Genomic DNA, 19490 nt, shown 5'->3' on the forward strand with positions numbered 1-19490 from the left:
GAGCCAACGGGAAAAAAACGCCTTGACTGGAATCCCTGGCAAAAGGAGTACACTCTGTTACTTATGGTGGATGACATCTGAGTGGCACTCAGCACAGAAAAGCCAACAGTGTCTCTCTTTTCCAATATGAGTGAATGGTCAATGGTTGGCATTTATATAGCGCCTTTATCCAAAGCGCTGTACAATTAATGCTTCTCATTCACCCATTCATACACACACTCACACACCAACGGCGATTGACTGCCATGCAAGCCACCAACCAGCTCGTCAGGAGCATTTGGGGGTTAGGTGTCTTGCTCAGGGACACTTAGACACACCCAGGGTGGGATCAAACCGGCAACTCTCCAACTGCCAGACGACTGCTCTTACCGCCTGAGCCAATGTTGCCCCATCAGTCAACATTATTAGTCAACAGTGTATGGTGCAATACATTACAGAAGTATAAACATGAATCTCAGGCGAATCCAGCTCCTCGTGTTGAAAAGGATTCAGGTTTTATCCCTGAATGACTCTGGATAAAGCCTGACTGTGTTCAGAGCCAACAGGCTACTTCCGCTGTGTGGAAGGTGTTGCATTACATTCGTACTGTATGTGTGTGAGCGTTGTGTCTTACACATTCTCAGCCCAACCTTTATAGCAGGATAAAAAAAACTTGACTGGAATGCCTGGCAGAACGAGTACGCGCAGTTGCTTTTGTTTTCAACCTTTTTTGACATGCACGTTTGAGCCGGTGGTCAAATGACTGATGATTGATTTTACAGTGTTAAGAGCAGGAGTAGGGATGTGTATCCACTTCCAACAACATAGTCACAACATGGAGCAGCCAGATGACCCATGTTAGAATAGAGATCAAGAAGTGAGAGGAGGTGGAGGTGATCAATGGAATGGCAGACGACAAGTACTCCTTCAGAGGTGGAGGGGGGGGTGGGTTCAGTGGTAGAGGACAGTCTTTCACTGCAGTTCAGGATTTATTTCCCGCTTAGTACCTATAATTTTGTTGCTATGATTTGAGTTTTTTACAATCGCTAAAAACTCCTTCAAATTCCTTCCAGTCCACAGTATTGCTAATGCACTGTACCGAGTTATGTAGAATGCCCTTGTTATCCCCGGAGGTTATTTTTTGTAATTTTTTGGTTGGGTGTGAAATAGGTCGGATGTCGCCCTGCTGGCACCAGCAGAGGACACGTATCGACCACCAGTTGTGGTCTTTCTAAAAGTGGAGCAACTCTAAACCATAAAAAGTGGTGTGCATGAAACTCTGTATTTTTGCTCTCCAAAAATAAGTAGGCCTAAATGATCTTATCGACTCGCTAGTTTATTTTGTAAGCGGCCGCTTCCCCGTGATCTGTTCAGATATAATTCTGGTAATAATGGTTCTGACCTACTTACTGTTACCATATTATTGTAGATGATCCGTGTTTGAATAGAGATCAAGCAGTGAGAGGAGGAGGAAGAGGAAGAGGAGGTAGACGTTGTCAGTGGAATGGCAGACGACAAGTACTCCTCCAGAGAGGTGGCCTTGTTTCTCGTCTTAGAGGAGGGTGGGGGGGGGGGGGGTTGTCCTGGTAGAGGACAGTGTCTTTCACTGCAGTTCAGTGCGAGTATACTCAACAATCATTGGCTGTGATGGTTGAACCTTGTGACATTGCTGTGTGCACAAAAAATAATTATCACAAGGGCGTTAGGTTCCTAAGGGAGAGAGACAACACTGGAGTCAGAACTGCCGTAAAATATATTTTATTCAGTTGATAAAATGTCCACTCTCTTTGAAAATAGCACAACTGCTAGACTTTAGACCAAACAACATTGCTTATGCATAAGGCATAAAATGAATTAATTGTATCATTAAAATATTTGTTTGGTAGACAAAAGAATCAAATTATTTAAACTGTACCCCATAAATAACACATTCCCCTGGTCCCTTTGCTTGTCAAACAGCTCAGAGAGGGTCTCAGCCCAGACTTGAGGACCTGATGTCTTTGTAAGACTACAGGAAACACTCTGTTGCTGGGAAGATTTTCCAGCTTGGCACCACACGATGGCTGGTTGGCATTGCTTTTACCTTTTCTGTGTGACTGACAAGTTACAATACAAAGATAATTTCTCAACAGATTTAACCCCCCACCCCCCCCCCCCCCCAACAACAGCAAGAAAAACAAGAAAGCACTGCAAAGGCTTCATCAATTAAACATTACTTATGAATCACTTAAAAAACAAAAACAAGCATAACCAACATATTTGTTGCATAAGCTGCCAAACTAACTTGGATGTTCAATTGCTGGTAATGAAAGATGACAGATGGTAAGAAAAACAAACCGAAAAACAAATAAAATTAATTGAATGAATGAATGAATCTTTCTCTCTATCAGCAAGCAGACTGCAGAAAACTGTGCATGAGCGTGAGTGTGTATGTGAACATGTGTATGTGCATGTGTGTGAGTGTGTACGTGCATGTGTGTGCGTGTGTGTGAGCATGTGTGTGTGTATGTGAACACGTGTGTGTGCGTGTGTGTGTGTACGTGCATGTGTGTGCGTGTGTGTGAGCGTGTGTGTGTGTGAACACGTGTGTGTGCATGTGTGTGAGTGTGTGTGTGTATGTGAACACGTGTGTGTGCGTGTGTGTGTGTATGTGAGCGTGTGTGTGAGCGTGTGTGTGTGCTAGAGGGGATTTTCAGGTCCAGTCGGTGGTGATTACGGCAGCTATACTCCGTTTCATTAAGCCTCTGAGCCCCTGCAGCCGGCTGGCAGGGAGAGATTAGACGGAGGGAGGCAGCTCTGTATCTCTGCGCTGCTGCAATACGCCCCATAGCCGCCATTTTCTTTTCCTATTTCCCGCCGAGGGCACCAAAAGATCCGATTCGCTCCTTTCCTCCGTGGGTCCGGCCGCAGATCCGAGTAGCAGAACCGTAAACCTGGCGCCCGCCGCAGACGGCTGGGGAGAAGGGCCGCGCAGAATAAATAGGGCAGGGACGTTAGCGGGGAAACCTGAGCGGTGGGGGGGGACGTGTGAGAGGTGCCAGGAGCTCTGCTACGCGCGGACCTGCGTCTGCCCTGCGGGGGGCGCTGCGGCTCACTTGAAGGAGGCGCGGACCTGCCGGCCCTTCAGCGGCTGGGGGGGGCGGTAGTTGTCCATCATGCAGGACGCGTCCTCCCCCTCGGCGCTGAACAGCAGACTGCGGAACTTGCTCATCTGCGGCGAGAGAGACGGAGAGAGGCTTTCGTTACCACCCGGGGATCTCCTGGAGGGCTGCTTTCAGTGCTTCAGCTGCTGACCTCCTGGGACTTTCAGGCACAACAGTCTCTAGAGTTTACTCAGAGTGGTGCGACTAAAAAAACATCCAGTGAGCGGCGGTTCTGCAGACAGAAACGCCTTGAAGAAATGTGATCTAAGGCAGGGTGGTTTGAGTATCTCAGAAACTGCTGATCTCCTGGGATTTTCACACACACTAGTCTCTGTGAGGAAAAGAAATGGTGAAAAAAAATGTAATACAGTGAGCAGCAGTTCTGCTGGCAGGAATGCTTTGTTAATGAGAGACGTCAGAGCAGAAGGGCCAGACTGGTCAAAGCTGACAGGAAGGTGACAGTAGCGCAAATAACCACACATTACAACAGCGGTATGCAGAAGAGCATCTCTGAACACACAACGCATCATAACTCTTAAGTGCATAGGCTACAGAAGACGTAAGAGTAATAAAGACCTAATGAAGTGCTCACTGAGTGTATTTAGGCCTCTGCACTGGACATGTCAGTTGCGGTGCGCTCTACATTTAGAGCGTTTGATGGACAGACTGGGGGCGTCCCTGACTGCAGTGCGTGTGCACAAAATGACACTCATGAAGAGAGCAATTCAGACCAGTGCGTCTACACTGACAACCCAGCCCTGGTCTGCCAATACTCTTTCGATTGTTCATGCACACACTGAATTGAGCGACTGACGGGTTTGGGCGACTCCTGATTAGTTTTGTTGTAGATACAGCGCACATGACCGCTGTAGTGTAACAACGCCGCGGTGCCTTTTTATTGACACGCTGCTCACCCACACAAAGCTGTGACCCAAAAACCCAGCCAGCAATGCACCGTGTCAGTGGGCTCTCGCTCAGCTCATTCTGCTACTGCTGAAAGTCACACCAACCAGGCCTGCCAAGGCTGAACACACCTTTAACACACGCAAATTAAAACTCTAAATTCAGCTTCTCACGTACTGCAGCCTTCTGTCGCCCGCACCTCAGCGCCAGAGAGGGCAAGAGCACAGCGAACTACGCAGAATGAGATTGAACTCTTTTACAATGGTTTTATCTCGTTATTCACGGCCCGTTTTATCCGCGGTCAATATAAAAGCGGTTAATAAAGGTTACAGATCATGTTCCAGGTCATTAACCCGTTTATGAGCGGTGAAGCGCTTCACACACCTCCGGCGATCCGTGTGATGTCTGTGTCAGTAACCAGCGCTCTGGTGGCAGAACGGCAGCCTTTCCCCCTGCAGGCTGAGCAGAGCCGCCCTGCGGGGGGACATGAGAGGCGCTCCAGCTGCAGCTCTGCGGCGTGGCCTTCAGGCACAGACAGTAAACATCCGTCAGAGGGGTGCTCGTTTTCACACGGGCTCTCCGCCGTGGGCTTCAGAGATATGGAAGCCTTCAGAGGCGGGTGAGGTGGGAGGGGGTGACTCAGCTGCAGAGCCTCAATCCTCCAACGCTTTTAAAAGTCTGATGTGGTTTCCCTCTGAAGCCCACAGAAACTTTCTGAGTGAGTGTATGAAGGAGCCAGACCTACATACACTCACTCACAGGTATTTATTAGACTTATGCTGGCTGTAGCCTATCCACTGAAACGCTCGACACGTTATGTGTTCAGAGATGCTCTTCTGCTTACCACTGTTGTAATGTGTTGTTATTTGTGTTACTGTCGCCTTCCTGTCAGCTTTGACCAGTCTGGCCCTTTTCCTCTGACCATCTCTCATTAGCAACACGTTTCTGCCCGCAGAACTGCTGCTCACTGGATGTTTTTTGTTTTTCACACAATTCTCCGTAAACTCTAGAGACTCTTATGTGTGTTAATCCCAGGAGACCAGCAGTTTCTGAGGAACTCAAATCACCCTGTCTGGCACCAACAATCATTGCACTGTCAAAGTCACACAGATCACATTTGGCCTGAGAAACAGCTGAACCTCTTGACCACGTCTGCATGCATTTTATGCATTGAGTTGCTGCCACATGATTGGCTGATTAAATATTTGCATTGACATTGATGTTCATGTATTTGAGGATCACAGGTTGCCTTGGATGAACTGTGAGAGGTGATTGGACGGTGAGTGATGCTGCACCTGGTCAGAGCTGACGCTGATTGGCTCCTTCAGCACGATCCAGGTGACGCTCTCCAGGAGGGGGGGCGTGGTCAGGGAGCCGTCATATGTCCAGTAGTCCAGAGAGCCAGGGAGCAGGACCGAGGGGTCAAAGCCCGTGAACGTGGTCTGCTGACCCTGGACCGGGGAAATGCACCATTTCATGTAACTGGCAGAGAGCGGCTGTTCCTGCCACACCCATTAAGTTAAACTTCAATAATAAAATCACGCTGCCTCTGGAAAGGTTTGGACTGATCTTACCTTGGCCTTGATGGAATCCAGGGCATCGAGAACGGTCTGCAGCTGGGCGTTGGCACTTCCAATCTGCAGCAAACGGCAGCACAAATAAGTCACACACACACACACACACACACACTGCCCGTTTCTGCAGGGCGCTGGTAGCCTGCCATGCCATCTGCTGCTTCAGCTGCAGCCAGCGAGCACATTTCTGTGTTCTACCGCCTCAAAGAACCAGGACAAGTGACATCACTGATGTACGCTCACTGAGCAATGTCATGACACAGTTCATGTTTTTTATAAATACATCATTTCGGCCTCGATGGACCGCACAGCGCAGAGACGGGAATAACGGGGGGTGAGAGAGTGGTGCGGTGAATGTGCCCCCACGGGGAGGGTCCGTCCCCCACACTGACCTGCAGGAAGACTCCCACCACAGCCAGGCCGTCTGACTGGCCCGCGGCATCGCCGAAGCTGGGGTACTTAGTGTTCCAGTGGACCAGGTGCAGCTGCAGGAAGAGCGGGGGTTAATCAGGACACATCCCTGTGGCCGCCAGGGCTGCTCTCACAGCCTCAGTCACACTGACCGCTCCGTCTGCAGAAAATGCGCCGTCTTAACACAACTCCCGCAACGCGTGCGGTTGGGCGTACCGCCTCAGGGTGAAGTGTATGACAAACCCACGAGCACAGCCAATCCCTTCACTGCAGATATTCCACTCGCATCGGATAACAACCCAAATTCTGCGTGCCGTCGTATACGCTGAAATTGTTCATAACTGCATGCGTTTATGAATATTCATGAGAAGTAGAGGAATGTACAAAGGCTGAACGCCCATAGCCTGTTCACCACTGTACACACAGGAGTGTGCTTCCTTCTGCTCCCACAATCTCCCAAATAACAGAAAGAACACAGAGCGCAGTCTACTGTTTGTTTCACGGTTGGCAAGGCATTTTTTTGTTCTTTCAGTCCCTGGTCGTCCCTGAAATCATCACCCAGAGGAGAGGGGAGAGAGGAGAGGGGAGGGGAGGAGGGAAGCAGCTGGTACCTCTGCTGCGTATTTGGTCCCAGCCACAGTGTGCTCTGAGCCCCTGTCGTCAGCGCCGCCCCAGTGGAAGTGGAACTGACGCAGGCGGTACGTCCCTGAAATGGGTCCCCCTTTCAGACCTGGGGGAGCAAACAGATATGTTAGCACAGCTGATGCTAATGGACGTCTCTAAGAGGCTAGCTAACGGCTAGTACACCATCCTCCCAAAAATACATTACATTACTGGCATTTGGCAGACGCTTTTATCCAGAGCAGTGTACAATCGATTAGACTAAGCAGGAGACAATCCTCCCCTGGAGCAATGCAGGGTTAAGGGCCTTGCTCAAGGTCCCAATGGCTGTGAGGATCTTATTGTGGCTACGCCGAGATCTAACCACCGACCTTGTGTGTCCCAGTCATGTACCTTAACCACTACGCTACAGGCCGCCTCATACATGCACAGAAACACAATCTGAATACACAGCATGAAGGCTAACTGTAGAATAATATGCGCAACAGCAAGGGTGGACTGTGGCAAACACAAAATAAACTGTAAAACTAAAGAAAGATATGGGTAGATAAAATAAAGATATGGAAAGATAAGGATATATTGCATTGGCACAGAAGGCTTTGCCTTTGTAACCCATACTAGACTTATCACCTATTAATCAAATTGTAGTGTGTGTGATAATGAGAATAGACTGTATAATGTTTACAGTCATTCATTTTTGGAAGCTGAATGCTGTTCTGGTATGAATCCCTGTTCACACAGGAGAAAAAATGCAGATGAGACCTACATTTATGTGGAAACCAGTGCCCTACCACGACCAGTCATTTCCTATTCCTTACAAGCTGACTCAGTTCCTGTTATGTAAGTCGTGCAAACTCAGGCAGATAGCGGTAAAGACCACGAACAGGCCAAAGCGCACTATGTATGGAGTAGCATGTGTTCTATCAGAGATCATTCATCACTGTATTAAATAAAATCATTTTATCTCTGAGTGGATCTAATAAAATAATTGTATTTCTGCAACACCCTTGATGAGACTGCAGTGGGTCATTTAAACAGACTATTACTCCTACAACAATTCTTACTTCCTTCCAAAGAAGAATCAGATATGTCATCAAAATTGCTGCTATGCAGACAAGGGTAGGTGTACGTTTCGTAATTGTGCTTGTCTTTCTGTTTCATTCTGTCATTTTGTGTGTGTGAGGGCATTAATGCTTGAGTGTGTGTGTGTGTGTGTCTGTGTGTGTGAGTGAATGCATTAACGCTCGAGTGTGTGAGAGTGCATTAATGCTTGAATGTGTGTGCATGTGTGAATGCATTAATGCTTAAGTGTGCGTGTGCATGCATGCACACTGTGTGTGTGTGAGTGTGTGTGAATGCGTGAGCACTGCGTGTGTGTGCATGAATGCGTGAGCACTGTATGTGTGTGTGAATGCGTGAGCACTGTGTGTGTGAGTGTGTGTGTGTGTATGCGTGAGCACTGCGTGTGTGTGTGTGCATGAATGCATTAATGGTTGAGTGTGAGAGTGCATGAATGCGTGAGCACTGTATGTGTGTGTGTGTATGTGTATGTGTGAGCACTGTGTGTGTGTGAGCGCTGTGTGTGTGTGCATGAATGCGTAAGCACTGTGTGTGTGTGTGTATGCGTTAGCACTGTGTGTGTGTGTGTGTGTGTGTGTGTGTGAGCGCTGTGTGTGACCAGGTCAGGCATGCGTTGGAGCCTGAGTCAGATGAGCAGTGTGCAGATGTGTGTGTTACGATGAGTCTCCTCCCCTCTCCGTACAGGCAGACTTTGCACTGTGTGAGAATGATTCACTCGGAGCAGAGCAGGGCCACGCTGACACACAGGCAGCCCTGCTCTCCTCTCTCCCCCTGCACAGACCGTATCCTCAGGCTCGCTCCCTGCACTCGAGCTGGCCGATAAGAGCTCTGTGGGGGAGTCGCGTTAATCATTGTCCTTTCTGTCGCGAAAAACCCTTTGGCTTCACCGCAGCAGAGGAGTCTGTTTTGGTGAAAATGCAAGCTGTTCCTCTGAACGTATCTGACACATTGATGCCGGCTGAGCCGTGCCAGAACAAACGGCTTCTCTGTGGAAATCAACAGCGCTTACTCAAGAGCAGCTGCTCGATTTCAAATCAGGAAACATTTATTTAAGTGCTGTACGGGAAAAACGAGTGCACATCTCTGCTGCTTCTGTAACAGATATCTCTGAGCACAAGCCAACATACTTCACCATACAAAGCAATCTGTCCAGAGACTACAGTAAGGTCGCTTGTCCAAAAACATTTAAGGGTGCGAAGATAAATACAAATAAATGAAGAGTATGATCATGAAATGCCATTTTGCCCTGTATGCTGTTTACGGCCCACTTAATAACAGAAATAAGTGTAAATAAAGGTCCAACGAGACTGAACTGACCTATGTGTGCAGTGATAAAGGAAGTGAAGAGTACAGTTGAACATAAAAAGCTGATCTGGCCACTGGCATAACTGTGCTTTTGTTTTTTTGGGGAGAGACATTTTTAATTGTACAGTATTCAATCTCAGACATTGTTACCAAGGCAAAGATTCAATGTCCAATATTTAAGCCCTCAAATGCATTCATATACAAAAACTCTAAATATATGTACAACCATGAAACATATTGCGCGAGTGTACTTCACAACTAAAGTTAATTGCTGGCAAGTTTAAAATCGAGAGAAGCTAGATACACACAGCTTTCTACGGTTCGTTATCTAAAAAAATCGGTAACCATAGCTAACCACCACGTACTTCTGAATATACTGCGATTCAAAGTTAACGACAAGTCGATCTAACTTGCTCAAATGTACAGCATTTTAAATGGCCATAGATAATAGCATTACTGAATCTGGCTGGTAGTCGAAGCAGTAACGGTAACTTAATTGTATCTGATGCTGGGCAAAGCCACTAACTTGAGCTGTCGTCGTCGTCGACGAAGTCCACCTGGAAGGAATGGCCACTGTTGACGATGCCTTTGGAGGTGCCGGGGTCGTACTTCAGATTGAGCGCCTGCAGCGCGCCGTCATACCGCGCTTCGCCGGGTACGATGTCAACGGGAGACTGCCTGGGTCCGTCGGCAATGGGATAGTTTTCCACCCACTTGTCAGGTCCTGAAAACGCAATTAAGGAGAGCATATATCACATAAACTAGTCAGTGAATTGATCATTTTGATTAATTGGCTAACGTCAGTTCGCCGAAATTGACCGTTGGCTGTTGACGTCATCGCAAGCGTTTGACCGTTGCTGGGGTAGAATTCGTAGGTTCATTCAAAATCGACAGATTATGCATAAGTGAATGAAAAATATACATTTCCTCGATAATATAGTCATATTTCGTCGTGTTATCTGTATTTATTTTAATTTAGCGGTCCAAAAAAGTGTATATGATGGATGACCGCTAGTTTCTTCAAAACTGTCGTGGACGGACCGAAGCTGTCAAAAAGAAAAAAAAATAGCTAGGCTAACGTTACCATACCACTGAACCACACGACAACAACGGGTTAAACTGATCGTGTCCCGCTAAGTTGAAGCATCTCACCATTGCCTGGTCCGTATCCCCATCCGTGAGACATGGTTATAATATGTATGTTTGTGAAAAGTTTAAAGTTATAACTGTGCTATTCCCGTCGGCTCAGAGGCAACGTTGGACCCAAACCGCAAGCTTCTCCTGATGTCCTCAACGGACGAGTGCAGGGGTTTATATAGACTTGCCCCGGCTGCTGTGTCCCTCGCGCCAATGAGTTGGCCAAGACGAAATCTGAACAGACTTGAGGCAGAGTAGCGGGAGGGGTTAAAAGAAAGCGCGCTGTCAATCGATGAGCTGGCCAGTCCCCTCTCTCTCTCTCTCTCTCTCTCTCTCTCTCTCTCTCTCTCTCTCTCTCTCTCTCTCTCTCTCTCTCTCACACACACACACACACACACACACACACTGTCACTCTTTCCCTCTCTCTCTCTCCCTCTCTATCTCTGTTGTCGCGTCTCCTCCGTGGACACGCTATACGGTCCTAAAGCGTATAGGAATGCGAAGCTGGGTAAATCGCTTTGTGTAGCCTATTTCACCGACTCCCCCAAGAGAATCTCGCCCAGTTACCGCTTCGATGTTGGAAAAATAAGACACATCAATCGCTAGCTCTTGATATTCTTGTCCGCCCCTAGAGATAAGTGTTTCCCGCATGAAAATGCATGTTTTGAACACCCTCATACTCTCACGCACGCACACACACAGACACCTGTTCACAATCTTCCCAGCTGATTAGAATGTTCTATCCAGTTAGCTGTGCATTTCATTGATATACTACTGATAAAATATATGGTCTCGAATAAAGCAAAGGAACCGGTCCGAATCTGCCCACATAGTATCCTCAAAAAAGACACTGCTACAGCTCGCATATAAGCCCTTTGCATGATTCATAGCGACAGAAAAATGTCATAAATTGCGGGTTTACCTGGGCTTTCTTGCGCTCTCAAAAGGATGTATTAAGCCTAATACCCAACACATTTTTTTTGTGTTACTACTTTTGTGTTGTTTCAGCACATTATTTGTGAATTTTGTTGTTATCCATAACCAGACCTGGTGGGGTTTCTCATTGAATTCCGGGAAATCTGTAGCGTAATGGTTAAAAAGCGGGTAAACGCGTCAGCCAAATAACATGTAATGTAATTAATTACAGTGACACTGGCAATTTTACTGCGCTCGCCATTCAGACACATTCGATGGACAGACGTAAACAAAGTCTCAAATAAATCTACAATTAAAAAAATGGCATATGACAGCCTTATTGAAAGTGTTTTGTGACTGTTTGGATCGGTAATCTCAATATTAAGGTACGTGTAAACGTATCAGAATGACTTGCATCCAGAGGAAAGCACAAATAACTGTAGGCTGTCAAGAGCCACCAAATAATCTCTGCAAGAGGTCCTCTGTTCCAAATGCATCATCAATCATTCTGAATTCTTTCTGGATTTTTTTGGGATAAAAGCGCCTGCTTATGAAATGTTAAATGTCTGCTAAACTTGGAATATAACAGATACTATATGCACATTTGTGTCGGTTGAATATTTATGAGTATATAGCCTGTGTTGTATATTGGTTATGCATTTCATATGACACGTATAGCCAAAGGCAAATCTCCGCATATGTGGATGATAAATAACGTTTTTGTAATATTTTTTCTTAAATAGAGAGAACCTGGATTTCTGCACAGGATCGCGACAAGTCTAGATGCGACAAGTACCGTACGGTACTAGACTACACCAATTAAAATGCCTCTTGGTGCCTTGTATACCTGTACAGTAGGTCTATAAATTGGAAGAAACGCGATGCCTTCAAATGATCACTAGACGTTGCTGCCACCTCATGGTGCAAGAACGAACAAACACAGGATTCCATTACGTTTGATACTTCACTCTTGACAGTTTCAGTGGAAAGTTTTGTGTAGCTAGCTGTTAAAGCATTTGCCGTCAGATTCCATTTCAGGCGCATTGCAATAAGGGTGGGTGGGTGAGTGCTATTGGAAAATGTAGGTCATGGCACCTCAATAGCCTAGTCCAAAACAGAAGAAACTGTGCGGCGTGACGACAAAACAGCTGTGGTTGTGACGAATGTCGTCGCATGTAAATTACGTCAGTGCGGAGCGACACTCCACATGCTTCTTTTAGGTAACATCTGGCTAGCTAGTTTGCGCAGGACGAAAGGTAGGCTTGTTTTTGTTGCTATACTCAGATTTCCGTACAGATATGGAAATGTATGTCGTATTTTATATGCATGTCACCAATACATTATACGATTCAGTTACACTTTAACTGCTTTACATCTTTACAAACACTGAACCAACCCACAACTTCAGCTAGCTTCTGTAGGGTTATCTAGCTAACGCGTTTAGTAACTGTTAGCCAGTTCACGTTTCGGTGAATAAAAAAAAAAAAAATGGATTATTAACATTAGATAACTCTTCTTTAACGTTAGGTCGTTAAGAGTCCTCTGTACTCTTTGTGGTGTTTTGGCTGATCTAATGTTAGCTAGCTAGCTGCACATCGTGTCAGACGTGTATCAGTAAATAGCCTAAAAAAAAAAAAACAGTTGGCTCATTCGCAAACTTTGACTTGTGTATTAATTGAAGGAATGGTAGGGTACTTTGGGGGTTGAATATCCACGTATGAAATGCTTCCAGTTTTTTGTTTATCTGAATGTAATTCAACCGAACCAGAAATCGACGTTTCGGCTGACGTCTAAATTGTGAGGTTAATGCGAATGTCATTACTGTTTGATTGTTTTTTTAAAGTTGGAAAGTTATCCTTTATCCGTTTTTAGTCATCACATTGCGTGCGAATGAACATTTGAGTCTTTTTTTTGGTCATGGATTTGTATTGTATCTTTTTATCGAACAGGTTATAATGGCGAAGAATAAACCCAAAGGACAGAAGCAGAAGAATGTGTTTCATGTGCTCAACAAGCAAACAAAACAAAAAAACAAAGCTAAGCCTGTGACGTCAAACCTCAAACATGTAAGTTCGGGAGTCTGTTATGAATGACTGGACTGAGAAGTTTTGACATCATGATTTTCACAGTAGTCCCTTTTGGACCCCAGTGTTCTCCTTATTATGCGTACGTGTAGTTGATTGTTATGCTCTGTATACACGCATTGGCCACTTTTTTAGGTACACGTATCTAATACCAGATTGTGTCCCCTTTAGTCTCCTGCAGCGTCACGATTCGCTGTTTGGAGGAGCGGATCGTTTGCATTAATAAAGCACCTAATGAAGTGGCCATTTTTATTATAAAATATTACAAATCTGACAGGAAGCACACACACCTGGAGAATCAAAATGCAGAAATAAAATAAATACTGCAGACTTCTCCAAAAGTATTATAGTCTAGAAATATTTTAAAAGGGTATTAAACAATGGCAACAAAAATCTTGGTGAAATTTGGTTTAATCCAAACTGTCCTTTTTGAAGAAAATTTTATTTTTCGGGTGAAATCTGTTAAAATGATGAGGCATGACCAAATCGTACAGCCCGTTTTAATGTGTCAGATGATTGTGTTTTTAGTTGTGTTGTCTGTTTTATGTCATCCTGTATTTCTGAAGGACTTATGACAGTCATGTTGGATTCATTTTTTGTCTTGTCTTTTTTCCCCCGTCTTCTATTTTTCAGATTAATGCTGCTAAAAAGGAGAAGAAAGTAGACAGCCTAAATAAGATATTCACGGACGTTCAAAGGGAAGTAAAAAGTATCTCAAAGTGCACTGGACAGGAACCCAAGAAGCAAGCACAGGTGAGAAAAGGGAGGGTCTGTTCAGATTCAGTGTTTCAAAAAGGTGGAGAGGATGTGGCTGACTACCGTGGCTGAGGTTTAACACACCTGAATTTGTTAATGAAAGAAAAATCTGTTGATAGTCCAACTGCAATGGACTCAGGGCTCCTGGCCTTTAGAAAAGCACACACACTGAAATAATGCTGTTGCCACAGCAGGGCGTGGTGCGTGTGAGAGGGCGTGTTTTAGAAGCACTGATTGTAGCCGCTTGTAACATCCATGTACAGCATATATTTTTATATTTTATAGTTGACCCTACATTGCATTATCTCTTGACTTTCTAACACGAGGTAGCTTAATGTTGACGAAACGTTTAATTGCCAGCAGTCTGCCAACATGCTGTACTGTTACTGGGCATATGGGAAATTACCCCCCCTCCCCTCCCCCCCAGGTGATGAGAGAGCAGCCCCGGGAGGCGGTGAACGTGGATGGAGCTGCCCAGCTCTTCTCCCAACTCTAGCGGAACAACCCGGAAAAAAAACATTCAAACACTTCATCACGCATGCAGAAGAAATGGTGAAAATAACTTTCCACTGCCGGTGGCGGTTTTTTTTTTTTTTTTACTAAAGCAATGACTCTGAAGACGCGCCCCATTAATTTAAATTAAGCACTCTCGTGACTGTTGCTGTTAATTTGATGGAAGTTCAAAAGAACTGAAAAGAATTACGGGCGGCAGATGTTCGTCTGAAGGAGGTGTGCGATCGCAGAAGAAAGTTGTCTGGTTGAGTTTTTTTCGTTGCTCTTCTCTGCTTGATCACACAGCAGAAACTACAGAGGGCCTGTGAAATAAAGGCTTATAAATGGAATCAAATACGATTACGGCACGTTGTCTTCTGGCAGATGGCTGTTGGTTATGGCACCAGAGAGAGGTCTGCTTATGCTGGCTGCACACACCGTAAACATGGCAACCGTCATGCCAGTGTTGCCGTGTCATGACTGGTCTCTTTTTATATAAATAAAGATTAATTTAATAAAGAAAATTAAATACTGCGCTCAATAGAGCTATCTTGTCTTTCTGAAAAATGATTCTTAGAAATGCAGATGACAAGTTTTTTTGTTTTTTTTTCCCAGTTGGACATTATCATCTTTCACAAGAGCATCATTGTTTTTCTCTGGCTGGGACTGAGAATATTTCCTGGTTTGGCCAGGCCCAGCGTTGCTGCAAATGTGGTTGTAGATCTTTACATTTGTAAGAAGGCAGGGTCTTTGAAACGTGGAATATAAGGCCTTTGTTATCCAACTTTTTCTTTGAACGATGTGCTTAATTTAACTTTTCTAAGACGCATTCAAAAACTAACGAGTGCATTTGATGTGTTAAAGCCAAGGAAACGCACAGTGCTGGCAGATTCAATCTGAGCCGAATATCTCTTTAAGATGTAGGGCACAAGATTCAGAGGAGACATATTTGCTCTCATTAAATCTGGTTTAATGTTTTTCTTGTTCCAAGTTTAATTTCATGGCTGATAATGCAACAGCTCCAGACTCATCTACGAGACGGCAAAATTATTTTTTATTTCTTGAAAATGTGAGCACATGCTGCCTCGAATCAGATTTAATTGGATGTCCTTGAAAGACCCTAAACTTTTTTTTTTTTTGGCTGGGCTTAAAGAGGAGTCTTATTAAATGTCCGGTTATTCGCCAGAGTCCATTGGTTAAAGCCGGCAGGAATAAGGTTGTCTGACCGCTCTGTGCTAAGTTATAGGGAAACGTTGTGCATTGGCATATCCGGTTAGAAATGGTCCGGACGGTGTTCTGAGGAAGAGCGGACAGGTACTGTCCTACAGAAGAATGTTTGTGACAGCGTCTTGGCAGCAGTACACGTTTTACACCGTGTAAAATTGTAGATTCCTTTGTCCCAGTGTAGTGACGGGGCCGTTGTGACAAACCGTAAGTGCAAGAAAGAACTAAAAGAGTAAAAATACCCTTACATTGAACAACTGTGCGATGATTACGATATGTCCACGCGCCATCGTGCCGTTCCCTCAAAATGTTATTGATTCAGTTATTTCTAAATTACCTCGTATAACATGATTTCCTCCTTAAATAGATTTTTTTTTTTTGCTGCGGTGGTTTTGTGGTCTAAGGGTATGAATCGTGTCAGTAGCTACAGCCGAGCGGTGTCAGCAGGAGAGAAGTTGGAACAGAAGTTGATGCAATCGCGAACGGGCAGCCCGTCGTCTCCAGCTGCGCCCCGCGTAGCGTAGCGACTGCCAGCAGCGTGTCACCGAACACCATTCCAAAAGAAGGCAGATTGATATTCCGGGAGCGGAGCCCTCCGAAAACGAGCAAACAAGCAGCGGGGGTGCTCTCGCTGTCTGCCGGTTTATGGGGCGAGAGAGGGAACAAAGACCATAAAAAAAGTTACAGCGCAACACTGTGCCGCCTCCGTCTCACTGGTTTATCATCCAGTCTCTTTAGGATAGACTAATTTCATGCTTTGCTTAAGCATCAAAATGATGCCCATAAAAAAACGAAAATAAAAATAAAATTTGTTTTGCTGAAAAAGGTAATGCCAGTAATAAAAAAAAAAAGAGCCACGCAATTACGTTTGGCGAAACCAACATCTGGAGACGTGCGGCGACGGCAACGTTGCGGGTTCGGCGGGATTATCAATCATTTTATAATCTTTTTTTGTTTTGTTTTTTTTGTTTTCGCTTTTAAAACAATATAGCCTATGCCCTAATTTACAGCGTCTTTACTTCGGTGCATCTTTCCGGCAACAGAGAAGAAAAATGCAGACAAAGAAAAATTAAATCGTACGGTTGCAGCATGTTTGTGAGAAGCTAACAGCAGGTCAAATTAACGGATCACCACATAAAGGGAGACCTGACTTGTCAGTGTTATGAAGATTCAGGCCATTCCAGACTAAATGTTGATTTACCGTTAGACAAGAGAATTATTCTGAAGAAAATCGGTGATTCTTTTGACGCGCGCTGAATTTCACAACCGTAGCTTGGAAATGTGTGTTTATTTACGTGTACCTATATTACAATGCTAACTGAAGCAATTCGGTTTAAAATGCTGCAGGAAAAAACGGTCTCTTACCTATAGCCTATAGATATTTATAATTCAGCTAGCGCCGAAGTCTCTACCACCTAGGGAAGTTTATCCGAGCGCCTCTGGACTATCCTTTTATTTAAAGTTTGCTATTAAACTGGGCGAATATACTGTAAAAATACAGCCTGCAATATCAACTAAAGCAGGCTTGTGTCAGTACTGTATAATATGTTCGCGTTTCCTGCCTCTGTCCAGGTGCTGAAAGTGGGCCCGCTGTTTGCCCCAGGATGCTTTGCGCCACTGCACTTGAGTCACGCCCGATAACGAACCGACGTGATTAAAACTGACGAGCGCATGCACACGGAGCGTGGTGAAGTCATTCAAACTGACACGCGCAGTGAGAGAGATTCATCATAACAGTGTCTCTGAGCATAATATTGAAACAGGAAATGCAGCACCATAAAATAAAGAATATAAAAGCACTTAATAGAACTGCCTGGTCATAAACGGAGACAGATAAACATTAGGGCGAGTGCCGTGCAGCCCTTTTCAATTGAACAGAAAGCCCCGTGGGTGTTGTAATACAACAACTGTCAAGCCAAAGTAGCCTACCCTGAGGTGCTGATGTTCAAACACACACACACACACACACACACACACACACACACACACACACACACACACACTGCATTGTAACGGCTCTCTACAGGCTAACATTTGCCCTCTCAGCCTTACTGCAGATTTAATCATGGTTACGCAAGTCACGGCCAGAGCTAACGGTTTCGTATTACCAGCAGGGAGCAGCATAGCACATTCAGGTTCTGCCTGTACTGTGGTTTGGACATTCCACAGTATTGAGACTTCGCTTCTCTAAGACGATTGGCAGAGGAATATGATGTGCTTAATTTAGGCTACGAAAAAAAAAAAAAAACGATTTATTATGCAAATATATGGAAAGCCAGTTATCATTTGAAATTGTAATGACACTGAAATATGTATGTTAAAACTACGGAATCCGCCAGAGACTAGGACAAAATGATTGATAGACGGATCATTGCATTTATATAGTGCTTCTTTAGACACTCAAAGCACTTTACAGTGATGAGGGGGAAGCTCACCTCAGCCGCCACCAATGTGCATTACCACCACTTGGGTAATGCACGGCTTATCCTCTCTACAGCGTCCGGGAGAGACAGAAGTTAGTCCCCACAATTAAAGCAGGGGCGGGTGGGCAGTAGAGGGGTCCTCCCCTAACCCCACCAGCACAGGGGGGGCAGGCATCGACATTCCCCCTGAAGCTGGCAAACTGTAGCGGTTACCAGAGGTACTGCAGCTTATTAAGCTTCTGGAGCCAAAAGGCAAATTTCCCCCGTTGAAGTCCATCCGAAACTACCACTCTACCCTGGCGAATTTGTACTATTTTGGACAAACTTAAAAATTCTAAACTTTCTTCACACTGAACTAATTACTCTCCGGGGGCCAATTTCTTTCTTCTTCTGTGAGCCACTCTTCATTTTTCTTTCATTCCTATTCGGTCCTTCACATTTCGGTTCGCCCCGTTTTACAAGCTCTGGTGCCACACGACCCCCGTATTCAGAAATGGCAGCCTCCACGAATTCGCTTCTCGCTCCATCGAGCGGCGGAAACCGCGGTGCCGGACGGACGGGGGCCGTCTCCGGTTCTCATGTATCTCGACGCCCGGGGGCAGGAGCAAGGTCGCCTTCGGCTCCCGAACGCTAACGAGCGGAGCCCTCTGCCCCGCAGAGCCGAGCTCGGCCTCTCTCGTCTTAACGGCCGACCTGCTTCACACGCCCAGGTGAGAGACCCAGCAGCGCTGCTCAGACCATTCTGCTGATGGCAAACACGGCGGGGAGGCCTCTCCTCCGCAATCTTTATATAAGCTGGCAGCGCAGCCAGCCTGGAGTCTCGGGCCAATTTACCAAAAACACCCACAGCATGAAGGACAGGAAGTCGAGACAAAAAAAAAAAAAGAAAAAAAAGAAGTGCAGCGCTGTTCTGATTCAGAGACACCGCAGACTGCTGCTGACCATGGTGGGGGTAATTTAGCCTAATTTAAGCGGATTTCTGTTTCAAAAGAAACAAACATTCTACATTACAGTTATTTAGCTGATGCTTTTATCCAAAGCAAACTTACATTTGTTTATACTAAACTGGGAACAATCCCCCTGGAGCAATGTTGGGTTAAGGGCCTTGCTCAAGGGCCCAACAGCTGCACAGACCCGGCTACACTGGGGCTTGAACCACGAATCTTCCGGGAGCCAGTGAAGCACCTTAACCACTAGGCTATCAGCTGACTCATAGACACCACAGAACGCTTCTGACTGAGGTAATTGGCTTCATTTAAGGGTATTTCTATTTCAAGAAAGAAACAACCTTCTACCCGGAATACTTTGCTGCCTTCATCAGCATCAAATTCATCTCTCCCAAATGGTCCCATCATTTTTGGTACTGTTACCAGATCTGTTTTAAAAAGTTGTCTCAAACTTTCCCTCACTCCTCTCTGTATCGCCGGTGCTGTGTGGGTTATG

The 19490-nt window shown here is 45.4% G+C and overlaps 2 protein-coding genes across 2 annotated transcripts; one reads left to right on the forward strand and one right to left on the reverse strand.

Annotated features, from left to right (window-relative positions):
* Nucleotides 1-2530: 2530 nt before the first annotated feature.
* On the reverse strand, nucleotides 2531-10506 carry LOC133126414 (carbonic anhydrase-like). Its single transcript, XM_061238614.1, has 7 exons — nucleotides 10169-10506; nucleotides 9543-9740; nucleotides 6622-6740; nucleotides 5992-6084; nucleotides 5600-5662; nucleotides 5321-5476; nucleotides 2531-3190 (listed from the first exon to the last, which is right to left on the reverse strand). Exons 1-7 carry the CDS (start codon nucleotides 10200-10202, stop codon nucleotides 3071-3073), a joined length of 783 nt encoding a protein of 260 aa, XP_061094598.1. The 5' UTR covers nucleotides 10203-10506; the 3' UTR covers nucleotides 2531-3070.
* A 1670-nt stretch (nucleotides 10507-12176) lies between these two features.
* rbis (ribosomal biogenesis factor) lies at nucleotides 12177-14939 on the forward strand. Its single transcript, XM_061240399.1, has 4 exons — nucleotides 12177-12324; nucleotides 13018-13134; nucleotides 13786-13905; nucleotides 14336-14939. The coding sequence occupies exons 2-4, from the start codon at nucleotides 13024-13026 to the stop codon at nucleotides 14402-14404; spliced, it is 300 nt and encodes a 99-aa protein (XP_061096383.1). The 5' UTR covers nucleotides 12177-12324; nucleotides 13018-13023; the 3' UTR covers nucleotides 14405-14939.
* Nucleotides 14940-19490: the final 4551 nt, after the last annotated feature.

This window comes from Conger conger, chromosome 4 (assembly GCF_963514075.1).
Source record: "Conger conger chromosome 4, fConCon1.1, whole genome shotgun sequence".
Classification (NCBI taxonomy): Eukaryota; Metazoa; Chordata; class Actinopteri; order Anguilliformes; family Congridae; genus Conger; species Conger conger.